This window comes from Sander lucioperca, chromosome 17, assembly GCF_008315115.2.
Source record: "Sander lucioperca isolate FBNREF2018 chromosome 17, SLUC_FBN_1.2, whole genome shotgun sequence".
Classification (NCBI taxonomy): Eukaryota; Metazoa; Chordata; class Actinopteri; order Perciformes; family Percidae; genus Sander; species Sander lucioperca.
The window spans coordinates 8,533,994-8,554,500 of record NC_050189.1 but is presented as its reverse complement, the minus strand read 5'-3'; the positions used below and the strand labels follow the sequence as shown (position 1 = coordinate 8,554,500).

The 20,507-nt window shown below is 39.6% G+C and overlaps 2 protein-coding genes across 2 annotated transcripts in view; one reads left to right on the top strand and one right to left on the bottom strand.

The window, feature by feature from the left end:
- Window positions 1–3,530: 3,530 nt before the first annotated feature.
- bmp15 (bone morphogenetic protein 15) lies at window positions 3,531–7,200 on the bottom strand. The gene is made up of 2 exons (XM_031304320.2): window positions 6,681–7,200; window positions 3,531–5,650 (listed from the first exon to the last, which is right to left on the bottom strand). The coding sequence occupies exons 1-2, from the start codon at window positions 7,024–7,026 to the stop codon at window positions 4,659–4,661; spliced, it is 1,338 nt and encodes a 445-aa protein (XP_031160180.1). The 5' UTR covers window positions 7,027–7,200; the 3' UTR covers window positions 3,531–4,658.
- A 4,386-nt stretch (window positions 7,201–11,586) lies between these two features.
- Window positions 11,587–20,507, top strand: part of shroom4 (shroom family member 4) — a 72,640-nt gene continuing 63,719 nt past the window's right edge. Inside the window, exon 1 of the mRNA XM_031304313.2 lies at window positions 11,587–11,880. Within this exon, the coding sequence (XP_031160173.1) occupies window positions 11,758–11,880 (123 nt within the window). The 5' untranslated portion in view covers window positions 11,587–11,757. The remainder of the gene's footprint in view (window positions 11,881–20,507) is intronic.

The window sequence follows — 20,507 nt, the reverse complement described above, 5'->3', positions numbered from 1 at the left end:
TTCCTTTTATGCACATCCTGTCTCAGAAGTGCTTGTTACTCACCTAGCTCTGGGGAGTTTACTCCCCGGAGTCCTTATGTTTCTTCTTCGCCCAGAACATCGCCTCGGATTAGGGCGACACCAAGACCTGGGTCTTGGGTGCAGCTGTGGCTATGGACCTGCTACACCCTGCTACGCTCTGCGATTCCCTGCAATGCCCGGCTACGTCCTGCTGCGTCCACCCATGCTCTGCTGTGCCACGCTACATCCTGTACCGTCATAACCCCAACCGTCAGACACCGCCCACCAAGAGTCTGGGTCTGCCGAGGTTTCTTCCTAAAAGGGAGTTTTTCCTCGCCACTGTCGCAATAGCCACTGCTAATGCTTGCTCTTGGGGGAACTATTGGAATTGTTGGGGCTTTATAGAGTGTGGTCTAGACCTACTCTATCTGTAAAGTGTCTCGAGATAACTCTTGTTATGATTTGATACTATAAATAAAATTGAATTGAAATTTAATTGAATTAAAATAATACATATTCAAGCAAAGGTTAAAATCAAAGGCAACTGGAAGTGGTTAAATGTGCCCTGAAGAACTGAGTCCTGTTTTCCTATATTTTAATCCTTCCTTGGATAACTATGACCTGGATGACTGAAAACAGACTAAATAATACTTCAACACTTTGCGTCTATGCTGCTTGGCTGTCATGTAGAGGTGCATGATATATCGACTCAATATCGTTATCGCAACATCACGTTGCACAATATTATATCGAAAGTGTCACAATAAGTATGCAATATTTTGTTTATTTTGTGGAGCGCTGCATCCCGTCCGTTGGCTGTGTGACTTAGTTGTGTTTGATTTAGAGCCCACTTGAAACGCTATAATGATCATGTTTCATTGGCCAGTTACCGTGCCACTTGTTAGTGCACGTCAGCGCACGGGTCCACTACGTGACAAACCCTATTTAGCGTACCACATGTGTGCATATTTCAACAGAGTGGCAGTGTAAGTGAAGAAATAGATAGTCAACAAAACGGAACAAATCAGAGAAGCGAAAGAAAAGTTGTGTCCTGTTTTCTTTATTTATTTATTTATTTTATACTGTCCAACCAGCAAAACATGTCCTGTTCTGTAGACATGGTCCTTATTTATTTATTCATGTTGCACCAGTCCAATATGACAGTCAGTTGAAATAAACCTTGTGTTGTAAGAAAACTTGTTTTATTTGTTATGAATCTATTTTGATGCGTTATCCCGTAACTTTTGTAATTTTACATATGTTTAAAAATATCAAAATTAATATCGATATCCTATATAATACAACAACACAATATTCATAATCAATATCCCCGCAATATCGCAATATGTAGCAATATCGCATTTTGTTAATATCGTGCAACCCTAGTGTCATGGCTATCAGTGTTGTGGCACAGCTTGCTAGTTTCTTCCATTTTACAGCATCAGAGAGAATAATGATAAGCCCAGTTTGACTGATAGGACATGCAGAGTGATGGTGCATTTTAAGACTCTGCTGCAGGACAAAGCAAACTTAAACTCTACAAATTTGAACACATATTTAGCAATCGAATATTTAAAGCCCTATCATGCTCACTTGGGTTGATATAACCAGGCAGATTTACATGTATGAATGTAAGATGTGGGCACATTCTGCCTGCTTGTTTTTTGGGATATCAGAGAGTCTCAGATTAAAGCTAATATCTAACTTCCTGCATGAATCCTACATCTGCAAGGCAAATAAAAGCAGTGACACAGCATACACTTTACACATTTGTGCCTGTGTGACTCTCTGGCTGACTCATTTCATTTCATCACCTATCACACACATACTTCTCACACACACACACTTTCTTTCTCCACACAAGATCCCGTAATAAAACTGAAAAGATGATGTTTCCCACTTCAATAACTGACCTTTATGGCTCTCTGTCTAATCTGATTAGGAACAGGACACTTCTTCCCGGTGTGACACATCCTCGTGTGTCACTTATGGGAATCAGTCTTACTAAAGTGTGCTTCTGTGAGTGTGTTATTTCAGAACATTGCAACATCTGTCAGCAGAGATTAGGATGAGAAGGACACGCGCATATGAAATGAGGAAATAAAATAAAAACTGAGGATTTCCAGTCACTATAATCAAAATGTTACGGTAACAGATCAGCACTTCAGATCCTCGGGCAAAATAAAATAATATTCATGACTGTGCTTGAATTAAACTTTTATTTCTTATAAATCTTCTCATGAAATACACTTTTACTGCAATGCCAGCCTTTGTCACTTGTATGCGACCTGTTATTAACCCACAGATGCCTTGTTTTTGTTCAGTATTATTTTATCATTTTAAAACTCCAAAACAAGCTGCAGTCTGAATTCCTTAAATGCTTTTAAAGTAAACGTCCTTGCATCTCCATATCAGCTTCTTTGCACGTGTAACTTCTGGTGGAAAATAGAGATACATCCCCCACCACAATACCTTGGCATCTGCAGTTATCATCAGTTATCTGCTTCGATTGTGTCCAGTTTGACCTTTTCTCCCACAAGACCTTTCGCAAAGGCCTCTCCTGATAGTGAGGTCAGGGTGAAGTAAGAGGCAAACAAAAATCAAACGTTGACTGCAGAGGTCACAGAGATCACTGGATGCAATGCACATTCATTGACCACAATATGAACAAGAAAACTAGGAAGAAAACAAACCAGTTCTATAGCTGAATTCAGGATTTGTGTAATTGTGACAAAGTTTTTGTTGTTAGTTAAGAGCGCCATCTGTTGGACTCAATGCAACAACGCACTTCCCTGAACAGTTTATATTGGACAACTTCACTCAGAAATAAAGGCTCTGTTTGTACAGGAATCTCGTACAAAATTATTGCTTGAATGAAAGAAAAGTCTGTTAATTGAGTACTTACTCCTCTTCATCCCCTATGGCAGTGGTTCTCAAACTTTTTTCAATAATGTACCCCTTTTGAATTGTTTCTTTAAGCCAAGTACCCCCTGACCAGCGGGAATCATTTTTGGTAGAAAAAAAAAAAAAAGTCTCTATGAAGAGGAACAGTACAGCGCTGTCAGCAATAGATTTATTAAACAACAGCCTTGGACCTGGAAAACATTTAAATGCTGATGAGAAAAGGAGACAAAAACTGTAAAAAAAAAAAAAAAAAAAAACCTTGGAAAAGAAGGAAGGAAGTAAGGCAAGAATAGGTCGAAAATAGTATCAAAAACTTCAAAAATAGTGACATAACTTAACATAAAGTGAGAAACTTGTAAAAAATAGAAGGAAGGCAAGAATAGGTCCAAAGAAGGTGACACAAATGTCACATTTTTGGTAGGAAAAAAAAAAAAAAAAAAAAGTCTACTTAAAAGAGGAACCATGTTCATCCTTGTAACTATTAAACAATGTGTTAAATATCTCACGTACCCCCTGCAGTCCTCCAAAGTACCCCTAGGGGTACACGTACCCCCATTTGAGAACCACTGCCCTATGGGACATAAGGCTTCAATGAGCATACACTAACAATCAAAAATGACAATAAATTAAGTTTAGAAACATGCATTTATTTTATTATTCATTTTCACTCGTAATAAAAATTGCATTCCTTTTCACTACAACCCTTCTTTTTGTCTTCTTTAGCATTCAACAGTTACACCTTTGTTAATCCTTCATTTTGGGTTGGTTTTCTAAGACAGGCCAGTAGCATTACTTTTTTTTCAAGCTTTTGGAGAGCCCTCCCATCATAAATACATACAAAATGCAAAAATATCAGATAGTACACAGCAAAAAATGTGACGTCGCAAGGCCTTTACAGTTACATCCAACACGGCCAACCCCTCGTCCATTAAAATACTTTAGCAGTGTCTATTTTTCTTAGATTGGCCACAAACACATTATATCTAGGAATCTTTTTTTTTTTTTTTTTTTTTTTTTACACCACACAAATAAAGGCTGTTTTTTGCTGGTTCTTTGTGAGAATTGCAGCCCTAATGTGAAACACAGAAAGGTTTTTAAAAAAAAAAAAAAAGAACGATACAGAAAAAAGGAATACACAGACAGGCACAAGAAAACAAATATTCATTAGATAGCTGTGGTTTGAGGTTAAACATTGAAGATGGATTCAACGTGCGTTTGTCTTCCAATGAGACAAATCACTCCGTTTATTACAAACCATTTACTCAATCAGTTTTCTTAAAAAGTTACCGATGTTTTAATCAATTTCATTAGCTACTGTAGAAGTTCAATTCATTTTATCTTAGTTAAATTACCACTTAAAGTTACCCTCAGGTGGCTAAAAATACTTCCACATTCACCAGCTCCCTCTATCTCAGTAGAAAAACTATAGCAAACACATTCACCAATCTGCACAGTGCTTTAGCTCACAGAACGATTATTCAAAAAAAGGGGGGAAAAGAAATAATCAGTAAATAGACATCCTCTCGTCTGCACAACCCATAGTCACAGCCATGCAGGCCAGTTACATTCAGCAGCTGCCTTTTAAAGTGCTTTAACAGGAATGGTGAAGATCTGAAACCACAAAGACTCCCTCCTTCATGTCTCGAGCTCATTATGGTTAGCCGCGAGGCCGTAGATCAAACAAATGACCCATCAAATCTGCCCCCTTTAGTCTCGTCTCTCAGTGCTAAGCATATCCAAGTCTGCTCGAGTCTTTAGCGACACGTGCATGACTCAGCCACCATGTCCTCCAGCTCCCTGTACTCCACCTTCTTCTTGTGCACAACTAACACGCTCATGGGCATGTACTTGTAAGGCACGCAGGACGGAGGGGGAACGTCCCCAACACCCAAGTCGTTGATGATCGTCTGGATGATGGCGTGGTTGGGGGAATGGAAGCCGTACGGGAGCACCCTCGGGCAGTTGCCCTGGCAGAACCGCGGGTTGTACACCGGCGGAGCGATGAAGTAGTGACCCCAGCCGAGTGCGTCGAACGAGAGGCGGAACGAGTGGAGCTTGCAGCGGTTCTTGGGCATGCTGGTTTTGTGTTTGTAGTTGGGGATGTCAGAGATTATGGAGGAAGAGGAGGAGATGGAGAAAGAGGAAGCGGGGGCGTTTTTCACAACATCGAGCGACGCGTCTTTGGCCTCTGAAGAGGAATGGTCTTTGGAGCGGCGGTGGCGTACCGAAGGATGCCACTGCCCCATTCGCCTCATGATGTCTTCCCCTTCAGGCCCCAGCAAGTCCCCCATCCAGTCCTTTACTTCCCTTTCCTCCTCCAGGTACAAAAGGAGAGACGGGACTTCAAGAGGTTCACCTCTCCATCTTTTTTTCCCTCGAGGACGAAACCACCACCCCAACGAGAGGCTGCCGTCCTCTTCGTCATGCCAAGGCTCTGTGCACCAGTACTGGGCTGTGAGGGTCAGGTGTGCCCCCAGGCCCAAGCTCGTCCCCTGCTGGACGTGCACGGTGATGTCCGTCTCAGTCCACCGCTCATGGGGCTCGAGGTTGACCAGGCTCTCTTTGCCCAGCGACTTGATCTGAGCCCTGCAGCGCGACAGCTTGAGGGCCTGGGTGGTGCTCGAGGTTGTGGCGGAGGAGGAAGAGAGAGAGGATGAAGAGTTGAGGTGGATGAAAGAGGCTTTGATCAACTGCTCCGAGGGAAGAGTGTCAAGGTTGTACTCTACTGTGAAGCTGTAGTGGTGGTCTAAAGGAAAAGATTTAAAAAATAAAAAAAGCATGAAATTAGACTTTTTTGTGGTGAATGCCTCTGACTCACACCATCTTAAGAGACTTTTTACCCAAGATGCCGAGTGTTGATTTATTTGTGTTTTTTTTTCCTCCAAACCGGGGCACTGAGTGTGATTGTTGCGGGCATTTACCAGGCAAGGAGTGACTAACAAAAGGTGCATTATGGGAAGTGTAAGATCCAGCATTTTTTGGAATGACTATCTGACAATTCTTAAATCTTAGTCCCTCCAAACTTGATGAAAGGCAATAATCCCTACCCAAACCGGGTGCAAAATCTGATTCAAAAATATAAAATATAGAAAAAAAACCTGAAGTTACATTCTGAAGGATATTCTGTGTGACAGCCAGTTTGAAACTTTTGACACTTTTCTAAAGATCTGGGTATTTTTTTGTCGTTAAAACCAGTTGAGAATAAAAACAATGGCCTAGCTTGCTTCAGTGTCAGGAAAGTTATCAGGCCAACAGATTAAAGGTTGGTAATCACATCCTCTCCTACTTAAGGTCATACATCTATGTAGTTTTATCGATCTCCTCGTCCCCAAAAGTTAGTCAAGCAGAAACTACTCAGATCTTTTACTTATGTAAAATAAGCAATTTGGGATTATGTTGATTGTATGCATTGTGTTAATCATTTGAATGTTGCAGCTGTTAAAAGTGGACCTAAATTTAAAAAAAATTGGCCTTCATATACTGCTGGGTAGCTTATGAATGTATCCCTCCAGGATCAATAAAGTTGTGTCTTTATAATACTTCATAATTGATTTGCTAATTATAATTTTGTATTATTAATCTGAATCTGCAAAGTAACCGAAGTTATTAAATACAGCATTTCCCTCTGAACCGTTGTGGAGTAGAAGCATAAAAGTAGCATAAAATAAAAAAAATAACCCACTCAAGTAAAGTACCTCAAATTGAGTAGATTTACAGATCCCTTCAAATGCAGACAGGTCTACCTTTCAATGAGTTCCTACTCAAATGTGACTCACCTCTGGACGCTGGCAGGTAGTACACCGACGACGCCGACGGCCTCAGCAGACGCACCGTGTTGGAGCCGAACTTCCGGTGCTGTTTGGGCCTGCCGTCCGGTTCGGCCGCGCTCCGGTACAAAGTCAACATGAACTGCAGGTTCTGGTCCGCTTTCTGCTCGTCCGTCAGCGGCCGGTGGTGCGCTCCTTTGTGCTTGGCGCTCTGATGGCTCCGACGGCTGCGCTTCATCGTGCGGTGATGAGAGGCCAGTTCCCGCCCGGCCACGACTCCAGTACACAGCAGGAAGATGAAACAGGACAGGCCGCAGGCACGCAGTAAGCCGTGTTTGGTTCGGGTCGCCTTCATGTTTGTTATAAAACCTCTGGTGCTAGCGAGCTCCACCAACGAGGCTATAATTGGCAACCAGCCTCTGCACGGCCGAGGGCATAAATTACAGGCTCACCTGATCACTGGCCATTTTTGACAGTCTTAACTTCCTGAATTTGAAGTGACCCCAATTAACCCCTCGGGATAGGAGCGTGAAGCCACGTCACCGGTGCGTAAAAGTACGTCAGATGGGCCCTTTTTGTGATTAATTTATTGCACAGATTATTTTTGTAAATTCAAAATCTTGTTTTTAACATATTCTATTCCTTCTCGTTGTTAAATAATGTAGTCCTACTATAATAATAATGACAATAATAATAATAATAATAATAATAATAATAATAATAATAATAATATGTTTGATTTCACATTCTCTTCACATTCTTCTTCTTAAAATATCTTCACATTGTGCTATTCTTGATCCGGTCTAAACTGTAGCCCTACATTTATACTCTTTAAGTAGTATAATGTGATGACGTATTGTTGAGCTTGTGTCGTGCAGACATGAAACAGAGATTTAAAGTTTTAGCACCGAAAGTTTCGTAACTTTGATTCAAGATTAACTTTACACAGTGTATGTGGATTTTATGGCAACCACCAGAAGTGACCAAGCCAATAATTAATAACCTACATTTGAATCAAAGCGATTTGTCCCATTCTGTTTGGCTAAGTATAGAAATACAAGAAATCTAGCTAAACTATAAGGCAGAAGCAAAATACTTACTTACTTACTTACTTACTATCAAAGCAGGCTCAACATATAAACTGTACACTTCCATGAATCTGCTTGGGTTAACAAAATTGTCCAAATCTTCGAAAAGCTGTTTCATAAATAAAATAAATGGTTTGTGGCCAAGATAAGCAGCAAGCTTGTCTTTCTTAGTTGCCATCAAAGTTTACATTTTGAAGATCAGTGATTTCCATGTTCACAAAAAGTAAAAGGACACAGGTTACACATATTTCAAAGCACAAAAAATGCAAAACGACACAATTTAACATGCTCGACACATAATCTGAATTGTGTAAAGGGTGCAGTTTGATCATCCCTGTGCTGTAAGAGGTGAACATGCCCCTCTTTGGTACCCCCAGGTGGTAGAATGGCACATTTGAAACACACATCTACAAAGTGTTGACATGAAATACTGTGCATTTACTCAAGTACTGTACAGTTTTGACATACGTGTACTTTACTTGGGTATTTCCATTTTATGCTTCTTAATACTTCTACTCTACTACATTTAGTAGTTACTTTTTCACATTACATATGATGTGATGCAGCACTATTCTACACAGTAGTATACAGAGTATCTACAATTGGCTCCACATTGACATTGAAAATAGTTTTATATGAATTTGTTAGTGTTAAAAACAGAATAATATCATATTCTATGATAATATAACACTTTTAAAGGACACATACTGCAGTGTGAGTACTTTTTCTTTTAATACCTAATAGTTTTTTTTTAATAAAGTACCTTTATGCTTAATAAAAAGTGTATTTTTGCTGATAATACTTCTACTAAAGTAACATTTTGAATTCAGGACTTTTACCTGTATTGATTAGTAGATATATATATTTAGATATTTTTAGACTATGGTATTTCTACTTTTACATTAGTGAAGGATCTGAGTACTTCTTACACCACTTTTTATATCTTGTTCTTTTGGTAAAAAGATTTGCGGTTTGTATTGTGTTTGTTTTTGTATCCAGACTCCTCTCAGACTACTTTTTTTTTGTGTAAGTTGAAGCCTGAGAGCTTTGGGGTCTTCTGGTAAATGAGTTGTTCTCCATGAGAAGCTGCAAAATGGATGACATGCTGTTTCTGTAAAAGAAAAGAAAGAAACACAAGCTGTTGAACACAAACTTGATCTCACATGAAAGCAGCACTCACCACCAACCCAAATGTTACAATTCAGAGTTTCTGAGAACAAAAAAAAAAAGGGTTGAAAAGAAAAAAAAGATGGTCTGATCTGACCAAAACAAACTCCTCGTGGTCTGGATGAGAAGTGAGATGTCTGGGCTTGTTCACATCTTTGATTCTCTTCATGTTCCCTCCTTCACTTGTTCTTTCTCTTGACACACACACACACGCACACGCATACACACACACACACACACACACACACACACACACACACACACACACACACACACACACACACACACACACACACACACACACACACATGCACGCTGCAGCGTGGTGACATTCCACAACAGTGATTATCTACAATCCCAATCATTTTAGTCTGCAGGCTGGGAGAGTGTGGGAAAAACTATGGGGGAATTGCAGTGAATGTCTATAAGGGCTTCTAAGACAGAAATAAGTTGAATTACTGTGATAGAAATTCTTGTTTAACACTTTTAGGCAACACTTGTCTTACTGTAGATTTATTCAATAATCTGCAGATGGATTTACAGCAACACACGTACATTAAGTGCATGTATGCTCGAATGAGTGAGGCTAGCTGTGAGAGCCTGTACTTTATCCAACTTCAGGGTCAAACATAATCATATCACAGAGACACGTTGTCCCTGTTCTCTGAACAGTACAGAGAACAGAGATACTTTGTACGTTACACATATTCAGCGTCATACCTGGGTCACTCTGAGGGTTACATGAATAATAAGAAATGCCTAATACACCAATGTCTTCAATCTTGGACTGCAATTACATTACATAGAGAAAATTACAACAACAAAAAAAACGTAACTTCAAATCCCAGAACACTCCACTGTTTTGCATTATTTTCATACAGTAAAACAAGAAACAGACACTTTTTTGTCAGCCAAATAAAGTCCCTAAATTGTCATTATGCGATCTGCTCCATTAGGGATCCAGTAAAGCTTAGATTTACATTACAAAAAAGATAAAGGATAAGTAATATATTGTTGCAAGCAGTACGTTTGGCTCATTTTTCAAAACCTGCTTGTTTAAATGTTTTTGTTTTTTTTAATATGGTGGTCATACAAGCAGACTGGTACGACTGGAAAGGGTTTAGAAATGTGTGGGATGTGATGGCTAATGTTGTTGTTGGCATGCAGTAATATGTACTGTAGTTGTTCACACGCTTGAATGACAACTTTGAAAATATTTGCTTTCACATAAAAAACTGAGAATTTTCCCAGAGATGCTTATTTTCAACAAACGTCCTTATTATGCAATTGTTATGCAGCCTATTATTGTTACTATAATGATGTTTAAGTTACTGTTCTGTTGTAGCTGGTCAAGTTAAAGCTTCTTTTAAATTAAGCTACATACTGTGCATTGGGAAGTAACCATGCACCAATGTATTATGTAAAATCTTAAAATGCAAAGTTAAGTCAGCTACCACATGAGTGGAGTAAAAAGTAATAATGCCCCCTTAAAATGTAGTGAAGTGGATGTATAAAGTAGTAGAAATTGAAAATACTCAAGTGCAAGTACCTCAAAAGTACACTTGTGTGCGGTACCTGACAGTGGTGGAATAGGTACTCAGATATTTTACCTAAGTAAAAGTAGCAATACCGCAGTGTTGAAATACTCTGTCAAAAGTAAAAGCATTCAATTTGTTTTTACTTGAGTAAAAGTACAAAAGTATTAGCATCTAACTTAAACTTTGAGTAGAAAAGTAAAACTACTCATGCAGAATAGCCCATTTCAGAATAATAAATACTATATTTATTGATACATTCATGTGTTCATCACATTAATGTTACAGCTGATGGAGGTGCGGTTAATATTAATGACTTTATATACTGCTAGGTAGCTTGTGAATTTACCCCCAGGATCAATTTCCTTTATCCATAATAACACATCATACTTTATTTATTGATTTGGTATTATTAATCTCGATCTGCAAATAATTAAAGTATCAAACAAAGGTAGTGGAGTAAAAAGTATAATATATCCCTCTGAATTGTAGTGGAATAGAAGTATAAAGTAGCAGAGAATAGAAATTCTTAGGCTAAGTAAATGTGTTATCAAATGAACTGTTGATAGTTTTTGCCGAGGTCGGTGGCAAAGTGGCGGGTTTCATGTTTCAAATGAGAAAAAGACTGCCACTCACATCTTTTACTGTTATTTAGTTGTAGTTGCAACCGTGAGCCTGCCTGTTGCGCTTCTAGCCCCTCCTCGCTCCTCGCTTCTCATTGGACACGTTCAGCCAGAGCCTTTACTATTTGTGGGTCTTTCTGTCAATCAAATCCCTTTCGAATACTGGTGGGCGGGGACCGCCTACCTCGAGTCACAAAGTTTTCCCAAAGTTTTTCCGTCGAGCTAGCAAAATTCACCGGAAGCATTTAATTTAAATGTCAAAATAAAAGTATCATACCTGCTATTTTCTGGGTAAATAAGCGGATCAGTAGCTGAAAGTATGAAACGAAATGATCAGTAAAATCGTGTGACAAAGTATCAAGCGAGATTGGAACTAAAAAACACGCTAACGTCTACTTTTCGTCAGCGTTAAACACCTTTGACCGGAAGTTGCAACCGACACATTGGTCATAACGTCGATGAGTTTGAGACACTAGCTAAAACTTTTCCTCCCTCCCCCTCTTCCACACACTCCGTCCTTCCACCCATCCATCCATTCGTTGTTGTTGTTAGAGCGGTGATGGAGAAGCAGAGGGACCGCTACCGGTGCTGCTAGCTAGCAACGATTCAAGCCAAGCTAATAAACAGACACAGAGAGAAAGGGGAAGAAAACAAACGGACCGGAGGTAGAGAAATGGAAACGGTTGAGCAGCTCGTCTCTTTCCACCACATTCAGGTCCAGTTGAGCGGGGGCGCGCCTTGGGGGTTCACGCTGAAAGGAGGGCTTGAGCACGGCGAGCCACTCATCATCACTAAAGTAAGTTGACCATGACATTATTGATTTATGTATGAAAATCTAAATTACATGAGCTAAAACTCCTTAAAAGTGTCTCCAATGTACTAACTGAGTTTATACTGCACCACGTTACATTTACATGACATTTGTATAATATTTCTGTATATATTTACACTTTTGGTCTCATATTTCCATAGTATTTCACTCAAAATAACTGTAGGGATTTTATTTTATAAGGATGTGGTTGTTGGAACACTCCAGTTCCACCAAAACAGCAGTTGCGGTTGTTTTTTTAGGCTTTTGTGACTGCTTTCTCATTCATATAGTGCTTTACAGTCTGCTTGGCTGCTGACCCCTTGGTTTCAACTTTTCAACCCATGAAAGCAAAAAAGTCTTCAACTCTGCTCAAACTGCTTTTCCTGCATCCTCTTCTGTATATTTGACTTCTGCACAGCTAGTTCCACTCTTCCTCCTCCTCTCCTGCGGAGAATTGTAAGAAAAGAAAGAAAATGTAATTGTCCTAAAGCTCAAGCAAATATCCGGGCAAGTTGATGTTTGCCAGCTGTCATTGTCTTATGAATAAAAAGCCCCACATAATGTAATGCAGTGGTTGGGTTCTCAAACCTGGGGGTCAAACCGGTGCTAAAAAGGTTCCCAAGGGGATCCCTGGCAAAATGAGGCTCTGTTCATCTTCTTGTCACTTCATTCACTGAATGACCAAAACCACTTCAGATGGAGTCTGGGGCAGAAATGGGCACTCCAGTGGGGTATATGTAGGGAATCCTTGAAAAGAAAGATAGTGATTCTCTGATGAGAGATTCTTAGAATTGCTTTATGCTTGTTTGTAACATATCTTGCAGATTATTGACCCAATAAACCAAGAATTATGGGAGTTGATAGACAAGCGGACTGATGTAGTGTTATTTGTGCAGAGCTCTAAGAGGTTCATTTTGGGTGTGTTTTGGGGGAGTTTGAGGGCTTTGTAAGAGATTTAGTGTGTGCTTTCAGATCTTTTGACGTGACCTCGTCTTGTGCGATAAAGTCGTGGGGGCCGATGTTTCCTCACGGCCCCTTCTCACGGTTTCACGCCGCGGGCAGTGAGCTGCTGGAAATAAGGAGGGTGTCTTTGAATTACTGCAAGTAATTATTGGTGTATGTTCTGTTGGGGGTGGTCTGTGTGTGTGTGTGTGTGTGTGTGTTCAGTCCAGTGCATAAGTAGGCCGACTGACATTCAACCTCTGCTCTCCCTCTCAGTCTTTCCTTCACTGTCTCTCGCTCTTCACTCTGTTGAAAAGTCGCAGCAGCGGTGGTGTAAATGTTGGCCGGTGTACTTCTATATTCACCACAGCGGGGAATGGAAAAGCCTGGCTCAGTCATCTGGAAACACACACACACACACACACACACACACACACACACACACACACACACACACACACACTCACACTCACACAGCCCCTGGGAAAATGTGACTGGGACTGCACAAGGAGATAAAAATCAAACTGCTCTATGGCTGTTTTGTGTTCAGTGGCTAGTTAAAACACACACAATAAAGTAGCTCAGACATTGAGTGCTGGACAGGAAAATGTGGTGCAGAAAAGTGTTCAATGATTAAGTGTTAAGTCCTCGAAGGAAAGAGGAGAAAGACAGGAACACAGATTAAAGGTAGAGTTGAGGTATGTGTGTGTGTGTATGGAAGACATGAGTGAATAATGTGTTTTAGGTTTAGAGTCCCCCTCCATACAGAGGTTTACTGTGTCTGTCAGAGAGAGAGAGAGAGAGAGAGAGAGAGAGAGAGAGAGAGAGAGAGAGAGAGAGAGAGAGAGAGAGAGAGAGAGAGAGAGAGAGAGAGAGAGAGAGAGAGAGAGAGAGAGAGAGAGAGAGAGAGAGAGAGAGAGAGAGAGAGAGAGAGAGAGAGAGAGAGAGAACATTCTTAATGCCACCTGAAAGCACATGTTTCAAAGCATTTCTTCATAACAACTTTTAATCGATTGCCAAATATATTATATGTATGTATGTATATATATGTATGTGTATATATGTATATGTGTGTGTATATATATATATATATATATATATATATATATATATATATATATATATATATATATATATATGTGTGTGTATATATATGTGTGTGTGTATATATGTGTGTGTGTATATATATGTGTGTGTGTGTGTATATATATATATATATATATATATAATGTATATGTATATATGTGTGTATATATATATGTGTGTGTGTGTGTATATATATATATATATATATATATATATATATATATATATATATATATATATATATATATATATATATATATATAATTCATATTTATCTCATACACATTTGTCTATTTGACAAAATAATCTTAACTCATAACTCACTATCTTTTTCCACATCTTTCAGCCTTCATCCGTTAGTGTCATGGAGTTAGTTAAATTGCCATCATGACCTGAATATGGATGTTCAATTGAAAACAAGAGGTCGTATTTGGGGGGGAGATTATTCGTAACATGCTGAGATTTATGCCAGAGAGCTTATCGCAGTACAATTTTTCGGCCTGTGCTGAAACAATTCACAGATAAGTCGAATGAAAATTAGTCCACAACTATTTCAAGAATAGATTCATCTTTTAAGCCTTATAGATCACACACCAAAAAAAAACATTTGCTGGTTCCAGCTTGTCAAATGGTGTGGATTTTGCTGCATTTCTTTGTATTATATCATTATAAATTGAAAATATTTTGGTTTTGGACTGTTGGTTGGAAAAAAGAGACATTTCAAGACATCACCTTCAGCTCTGGGAGCTTGTGATTGGCATTTTGCACCGTTTTCATAGAACATTTTATTATATCCATCCTTTTTCTGCCACTTTTCCAGATCTGGGTCGTGGTGGTAACAGGCTAAGCAAAGTACCCCAGAACCCATTCTCTCTAGTTCTTCTTCCATGGGTAATTGAAAAGATTCCCAGGCCAGATTGTATAGAGATATAATCCCTCCAGTAGTTTCTGGGTCCGCCCTGGGTCACCTTCCAGTCAAAAGTGCCAGAACATTAATCAAATAATTGTTACTTGCAGCCCTGTATGATATAGCCATTTCTCAGATATAAATTTAGATGTCAGGATTGAATTTTGGGAGTTTTGTTTGTGTGCATGTGATAGTCACCAGTGTAACCTTGAACGAGTGAGTCTGCTGTTTGTTGAGGCAGTCGTGGAACATCTGTATGAGACATAGAGTGCATAAAAATGTGCCAGTTGCCCTTTCAGAATGTCCATGTTTTGGGGGAGTGTGTGTTCGTGGCCCTTCTGAGAGTGTGTTCGGAGGGGGAAGGGAGGCTTCCCAAGTCTAAGACAGCAGAGGGATATAAGCCATTTGGTCAACATTCCTCCAGGAGCATAACAAATTACCACTGTGGGGTGTGTGTGGATGGGTGTGGAGATATAGTGCATGTGTGTGTTCATACATACAGTACATGTGCGCTGCTCATACACAAAGTTACTCGACTTGAATACTTGTCCCTGCAGCCAGTGATCAGCTGTGGGACGAAGATGAGCTTAAGGTTTTATCTGCTCAACAAGTTAGCCATTAGCTTTCAGTCAGCCATTCATTGAGTCAGTCTGTCAGCCTGTTGGCAAGTCAGTCAAGGCTTAAACATGCTTCGGTGACAATATGTAAAGGTTGTTGGGGAAATAAGAGTGCATGTTTACAGACTAAAAGACAATACAGGCATGCTTTAGGGTAATTTATCATTTAAAACTCTACCAGTTGTCATTCCCATGTGTTTTTGGGACAATGTTTATGTCCTTTGTGTGAAATGTGGTTGTGATGACTAAGTGGTGAGTTCCCTCCATTGTTGTATTTGACGGAACAGCTGCTGTTAAGCTGTCAGCTCACTTTCATAATGTGGTTTTGTGATCTACTGTGAGCCCTCGGGTGATTTCTGTTGAGGACAAGTTTGTGTCTCCTCAACAGTTTTTGGCTCCCTGACTTTAAGGCGGTGTTCCCATGGGACAGTTTGGAATCCAAAGAAATGCAGATCAGTCTTTGCTATAAAAACCTCCCCAAGATCGTGTTGTTAAATTTCTCTGGCTGATGATTTCAGGGTTGCGGTGAGGTGCCCTTTTCTGCAGTGATGAATCAGTTTACATTAATGCTGTGAATTTAAGAATCAATCCCAGTTGTTTTGATGGATCCCAGTTGCTCATGTGAACTGTCTGGACTCCAGACCTCTGCAGACCAGACATGTCTGCTATCTGAATGAACATCAGACTCTACATGTTCTACAAGAGTCTGTCTGAGTGGACGGAAGCACTTGTCTCACTTGTGTGCAGCCTTCGTTATCTTCTTGTTTGTATTATGGAGATAAGGGAGTTCTAATTACCTACAAATTGTCTGCAGTGGTGTTGTGTATAAGAGATTGTATACTAAAATATATCATATGTTTTAGATGTCAAAGACAAAAGGAGGGTTCATCAGACTTAAAAAATGAACGACACAGACAAGGAGATTGTTGTATGACATGTCGATGATCGTATGATTGTTGTATGATGAAGGCATGTTGTGTGGGTGAAATTAGAAAGCTAGCTAGCGTTAGCTAACGAGCAGCAGTCGCTGCGCTCCCACTGTAGGGAGACTCATTTACCGAGAGAACAGCCGACAGCCCCTCGAGAGGCACTGTCTGGTTAACACAAGTTTTTAGCTGCGACTGTCCTTCCTTACCTGAAGTTGCTGCATTTGGGTTGCACAACTCATACGCAAATGTCTTAACAGCGGCGATGTTATGTATTGTTTAGGGCCCTTGCCCCCACAAGACAAGTCGGCATTGCAAATTGAACATGTAGCTGGACTTGAATCGCCTTCTTTTGACTGAAAGTACTGCCAAACAACACGTTTTCTGCAAGTTCCATTTTCACTTTCTCTCAGCCTACTGCATTGAACGCTCCACCTAGGGCTGTGCGATATGGAGAAAAACAAATATCACGATATTTTTGACCAAATACCTCTATCGATATTGTAGATTTTTGATAAATAATCGTCATTAATGTGAATATAATGACTAAGTGGGTAAAGGCAAATAAGAGAAAAGTTACAACAGTCTGGTAAATTCAGAAAATGATATCACTTTACTGTAATGCAGCCTTTAAAACCAGGAAAAGACAACACTTATGCCATATTACGATATCCAAAATCTAAGACGATATCTAGTCTCATATCACAATATCGATATAATATCGATATATTGCCCAGCTCTAGCTCCACCTAACGCGCTGTCATTACGTCGACCAGCGTAGCGCAAGCGTAACTCTACAAAGAGTATAGAAGTAACAAGAGCGTTCAGTCCAAGATGGCGGAGCTGCAGCTCGGTCATGGGTGCGTCTGTTGCAATGTAACGTTCTATTGAGTTTCACCTCTTGTTACTTCTATACTCTTTGGCAAGAGCAGAAACTCAACACAACGTTTGCTTCTTCCTTTCGAGTTTCGCCTCTTGTTACTTCTCTTTGGTAGCGTTCGTTTCGGTGGAAAAAAATTCTAAAGTTCGACAGTACCCGAACTCCGTCAAAAAGCCCAAAGTTCTATTCACACATGGACTCGATCGGACATTACACATGACTTTGTACTAGGGAACTGGCAGGGTGAAGTCCGTTTAATGTCCGGTCCAACTGATTTGGACATTTGCGTTCTCACATACAGAACCTCCGGGTAATGTCTAGATAATTTCAGGTATGCAGTGCCTGTGTGAAAGGGGGCTCGAGTTGGAGATTCAAAACAATATGCCATTCACTTTTCACTAGAGCCCGACCGATAAAGGATTTTTAAGGCTGATATAGATACAAATGTTTTGTGATTTAAAAATCTGATATTCCGATATATCGGCCGATGTGTATTTAAAAAAAAAAATCCAGAAACGCGTAACAAAACATAAACAGATTTCTCTAACATTAGTTATTTGTAGTTATTTATGAGTCCTCACTAAAATAATATGATAATGCAGTTTAAAAATAAACTTGTTTTTTTATTGTCAGAACAGAACAGAGGAACATCAACATATATTAAAGTTCTGATAGATAAAATGTATCAAAATACAATCTTAAGATATGAAACTTAAAGGGTTAAACACGAGTGTTGCCATCAGGGACGTTGTAGAGCGCCCTCTGGTGGACAAATTATACAACGCCAACACTCAGAACATGGTTGAAGGGTGTTTCGTCCGTTTTTATTTTATTTTTAAAATATTCATTTATCAGCCATTATAAATGCCGATACCGATAGTTTGGAAAATGCCTAATATCGGCCGATAATATCAGCCCGCCAGTATATCGGTCAGGCTCTACTTTTCACCTGAGGAAACGGATCCAGTCTGTTCAGAGAGTATTAGCCGACCACTAGCTTAGGTTCCCCTTTGCTACACAATCCTTTTTCTTTGTGTTCCCCATGTTCTACAAAGCTGGATTCGTTGCCATGTTCATTCTCCTCTCAAGTCGACCCACCGACAATGAGCCCATCTCCCAAGCTGTCCAACCACTAAAACCAAAAGAGGACTACTGACCCATGACGGGAGGTCATCTTGGTACTTTGGTTATTTGTGATGGAAACTTTGATTGAGCTGAACTCTTTATGTTTCCTTTTTTGTTTTGAGAGAGAAAACCGTTGCATTTTAGGTTAATTCTTCAGTGGTTGTTTGATTATGTGGTGCCCCCTGCTGAAAAAGTCGTGTATCCTGTATATGAACTTCTTTGATGCATGTTTTCGATGTTAGGTATGTCCCATGATGTACTTGTTTGTTTGAACTGGGATGCTTAGCAGGCAGTAAATCTCTTTGATCTGAGGTTGAATTTCTCTTGGAAGTTAAACAGCAGTTGTTGTCACCATAAACCGGATTTGGCGTCGGCACATGTCAAGGTATTTTATCAAGTTTTAAACAAATGTTTAAGGTCATGAGACAATTTTACCAGAGATTGTTGTCATCTTGTCTTAGTGTCGGACAGAATTAGTAGATTTTGTGGATTCATGAGATGATTGATGATTGATTTTGTCCTCACCAAATCATTGATCTACTTTGATGGAAACTAAACTTGGTAAATATGTGCTGCTCTCTTTTGCTCCAGGATTTTGAAATATCTTGGTGCACAAGTTGACCTCAACTAAACTCCAACTGCTACATGAAGTGGGCATGGGGGATGTTGTGGATGAGTCTCATGTTTTGTGGCTAAAAGGGATTTTTCTTATTATGTTGGAAATCAGGCCATGGTCCTTAGATTCCAGCAGGTTTAGCCCATGTTTGAAAACACTGCGAGCAGTCGGGAATTTTGATTTGCCCAGAAGAAGCAACAAAAATGGAGACGATAATCTCTTCCTCTCTCGTCCTGCTGTTGACAGTAACAGAAATCCATGGATTTTAGAAAAGAATGTTTTGACATGTGGTCGAAGGTATGCAACCCAATGTCTTGGGTTGGTAAACAGCTGTGTGTGTGTGTGTGTGTGTGTGTGTGTGTGTGTGTTGCCCCCTACATTCCAGTAAAGGTAGCCTCCAGTAGCAATCTGCTCTGCAGGGGGTAGATGAGGATGCCATCAGATAGAGATGCTATTGTTTCTACTGTTGGCGTGTGTGTGTGTGTGTGTTTCCATGTCCTCTGCCCCGACTTGCTCCTCTAACTGTCCTAACAAACCAAAAACATATGTTGTGCAGCAGCATACTACACAATGGAGCATATTGATGAGAAACACAGAACGAAGGAGAGTGTGTTCATGTTTCCAAAGAATAATATTGATATTTGCATAAAGACAGGATGGGAAAATGAATGATTTAATCATATAAAGTCATCTTTAAAGCAATAATGCCAAACATTCACTGGTTCCTGCTTCTCACACAATGACTATTTGCTGTTTACCTTCATCTGAACAAGATCTTTGGGTTGTTGGTCAGACAAAACTAAATAAATAAGTCACAATGGGGGCTGTGGGAAATTGGGATGGTCATTTTTCACTGTTTTAAAGAAGAAATGATTATTAGTTAATGGAGAAAAAAACATTATTTATATTTTTCAGTGAATTTATTTTTTACGGTATGAGATATGATGTCTTCAAATTGCCCGTTTCACCCAAACAACTGCCCAAAACCCAAAGTTATTCAGTTTACAATGACATAAAGCAGTGCAGCATGCTATTTTTGCTTGAGAACTGACTTAAAACAATTCGTTGTTGTATTTTCTGTAGGTTCTGTAGATTGTAATTGTTGTAGCACTTCTGGACACTATCACAACTAGTCTTTGCACAGTTGGAATGCGGAGTGGGCGATAAAGATACAATCCCCTACATTTAATTTTATGTGGAGACATCTATATCTTGATATTGTACACTTTGTAAAAAGTTGCTAGGGAAGCTGTTTATCGGTATATTTTCCACATTGTTGAATGTTTGCGAACATGTTTGCTTTAAAATATTGCCGCATTCCCAATATCAATCCTAAATATTCAACTCCTGATGACAAGATTCCAATTTCAGTCCTTAGATTTTACATTTTCTCATGTAGGTACTTTCTTTTTCTGGTGAGGCGGTTCTCATTCAATGTTAAAACGCCTCCCACCAGATGAAACTAATCAAACTAAAAAAATCACACAAGGTTGAATGGGAACGCACACAATTT

Coding starts and splice junctions, on each gene's coding strand:
- bmp15 (XM_031304320.2), bottom strand. CDS start 7,026: ATGAAGGCGACCCGAACCAAACACGGCTTACTGCGTGCCTGCGGCCTG. Junction 5,651..6,680: donor CTACCTGCCAGCGTCCAGAG/GTGAGTCACATT, acceptor CTTTTCCTTTAG/ACCACCACTACAGCTTCACA.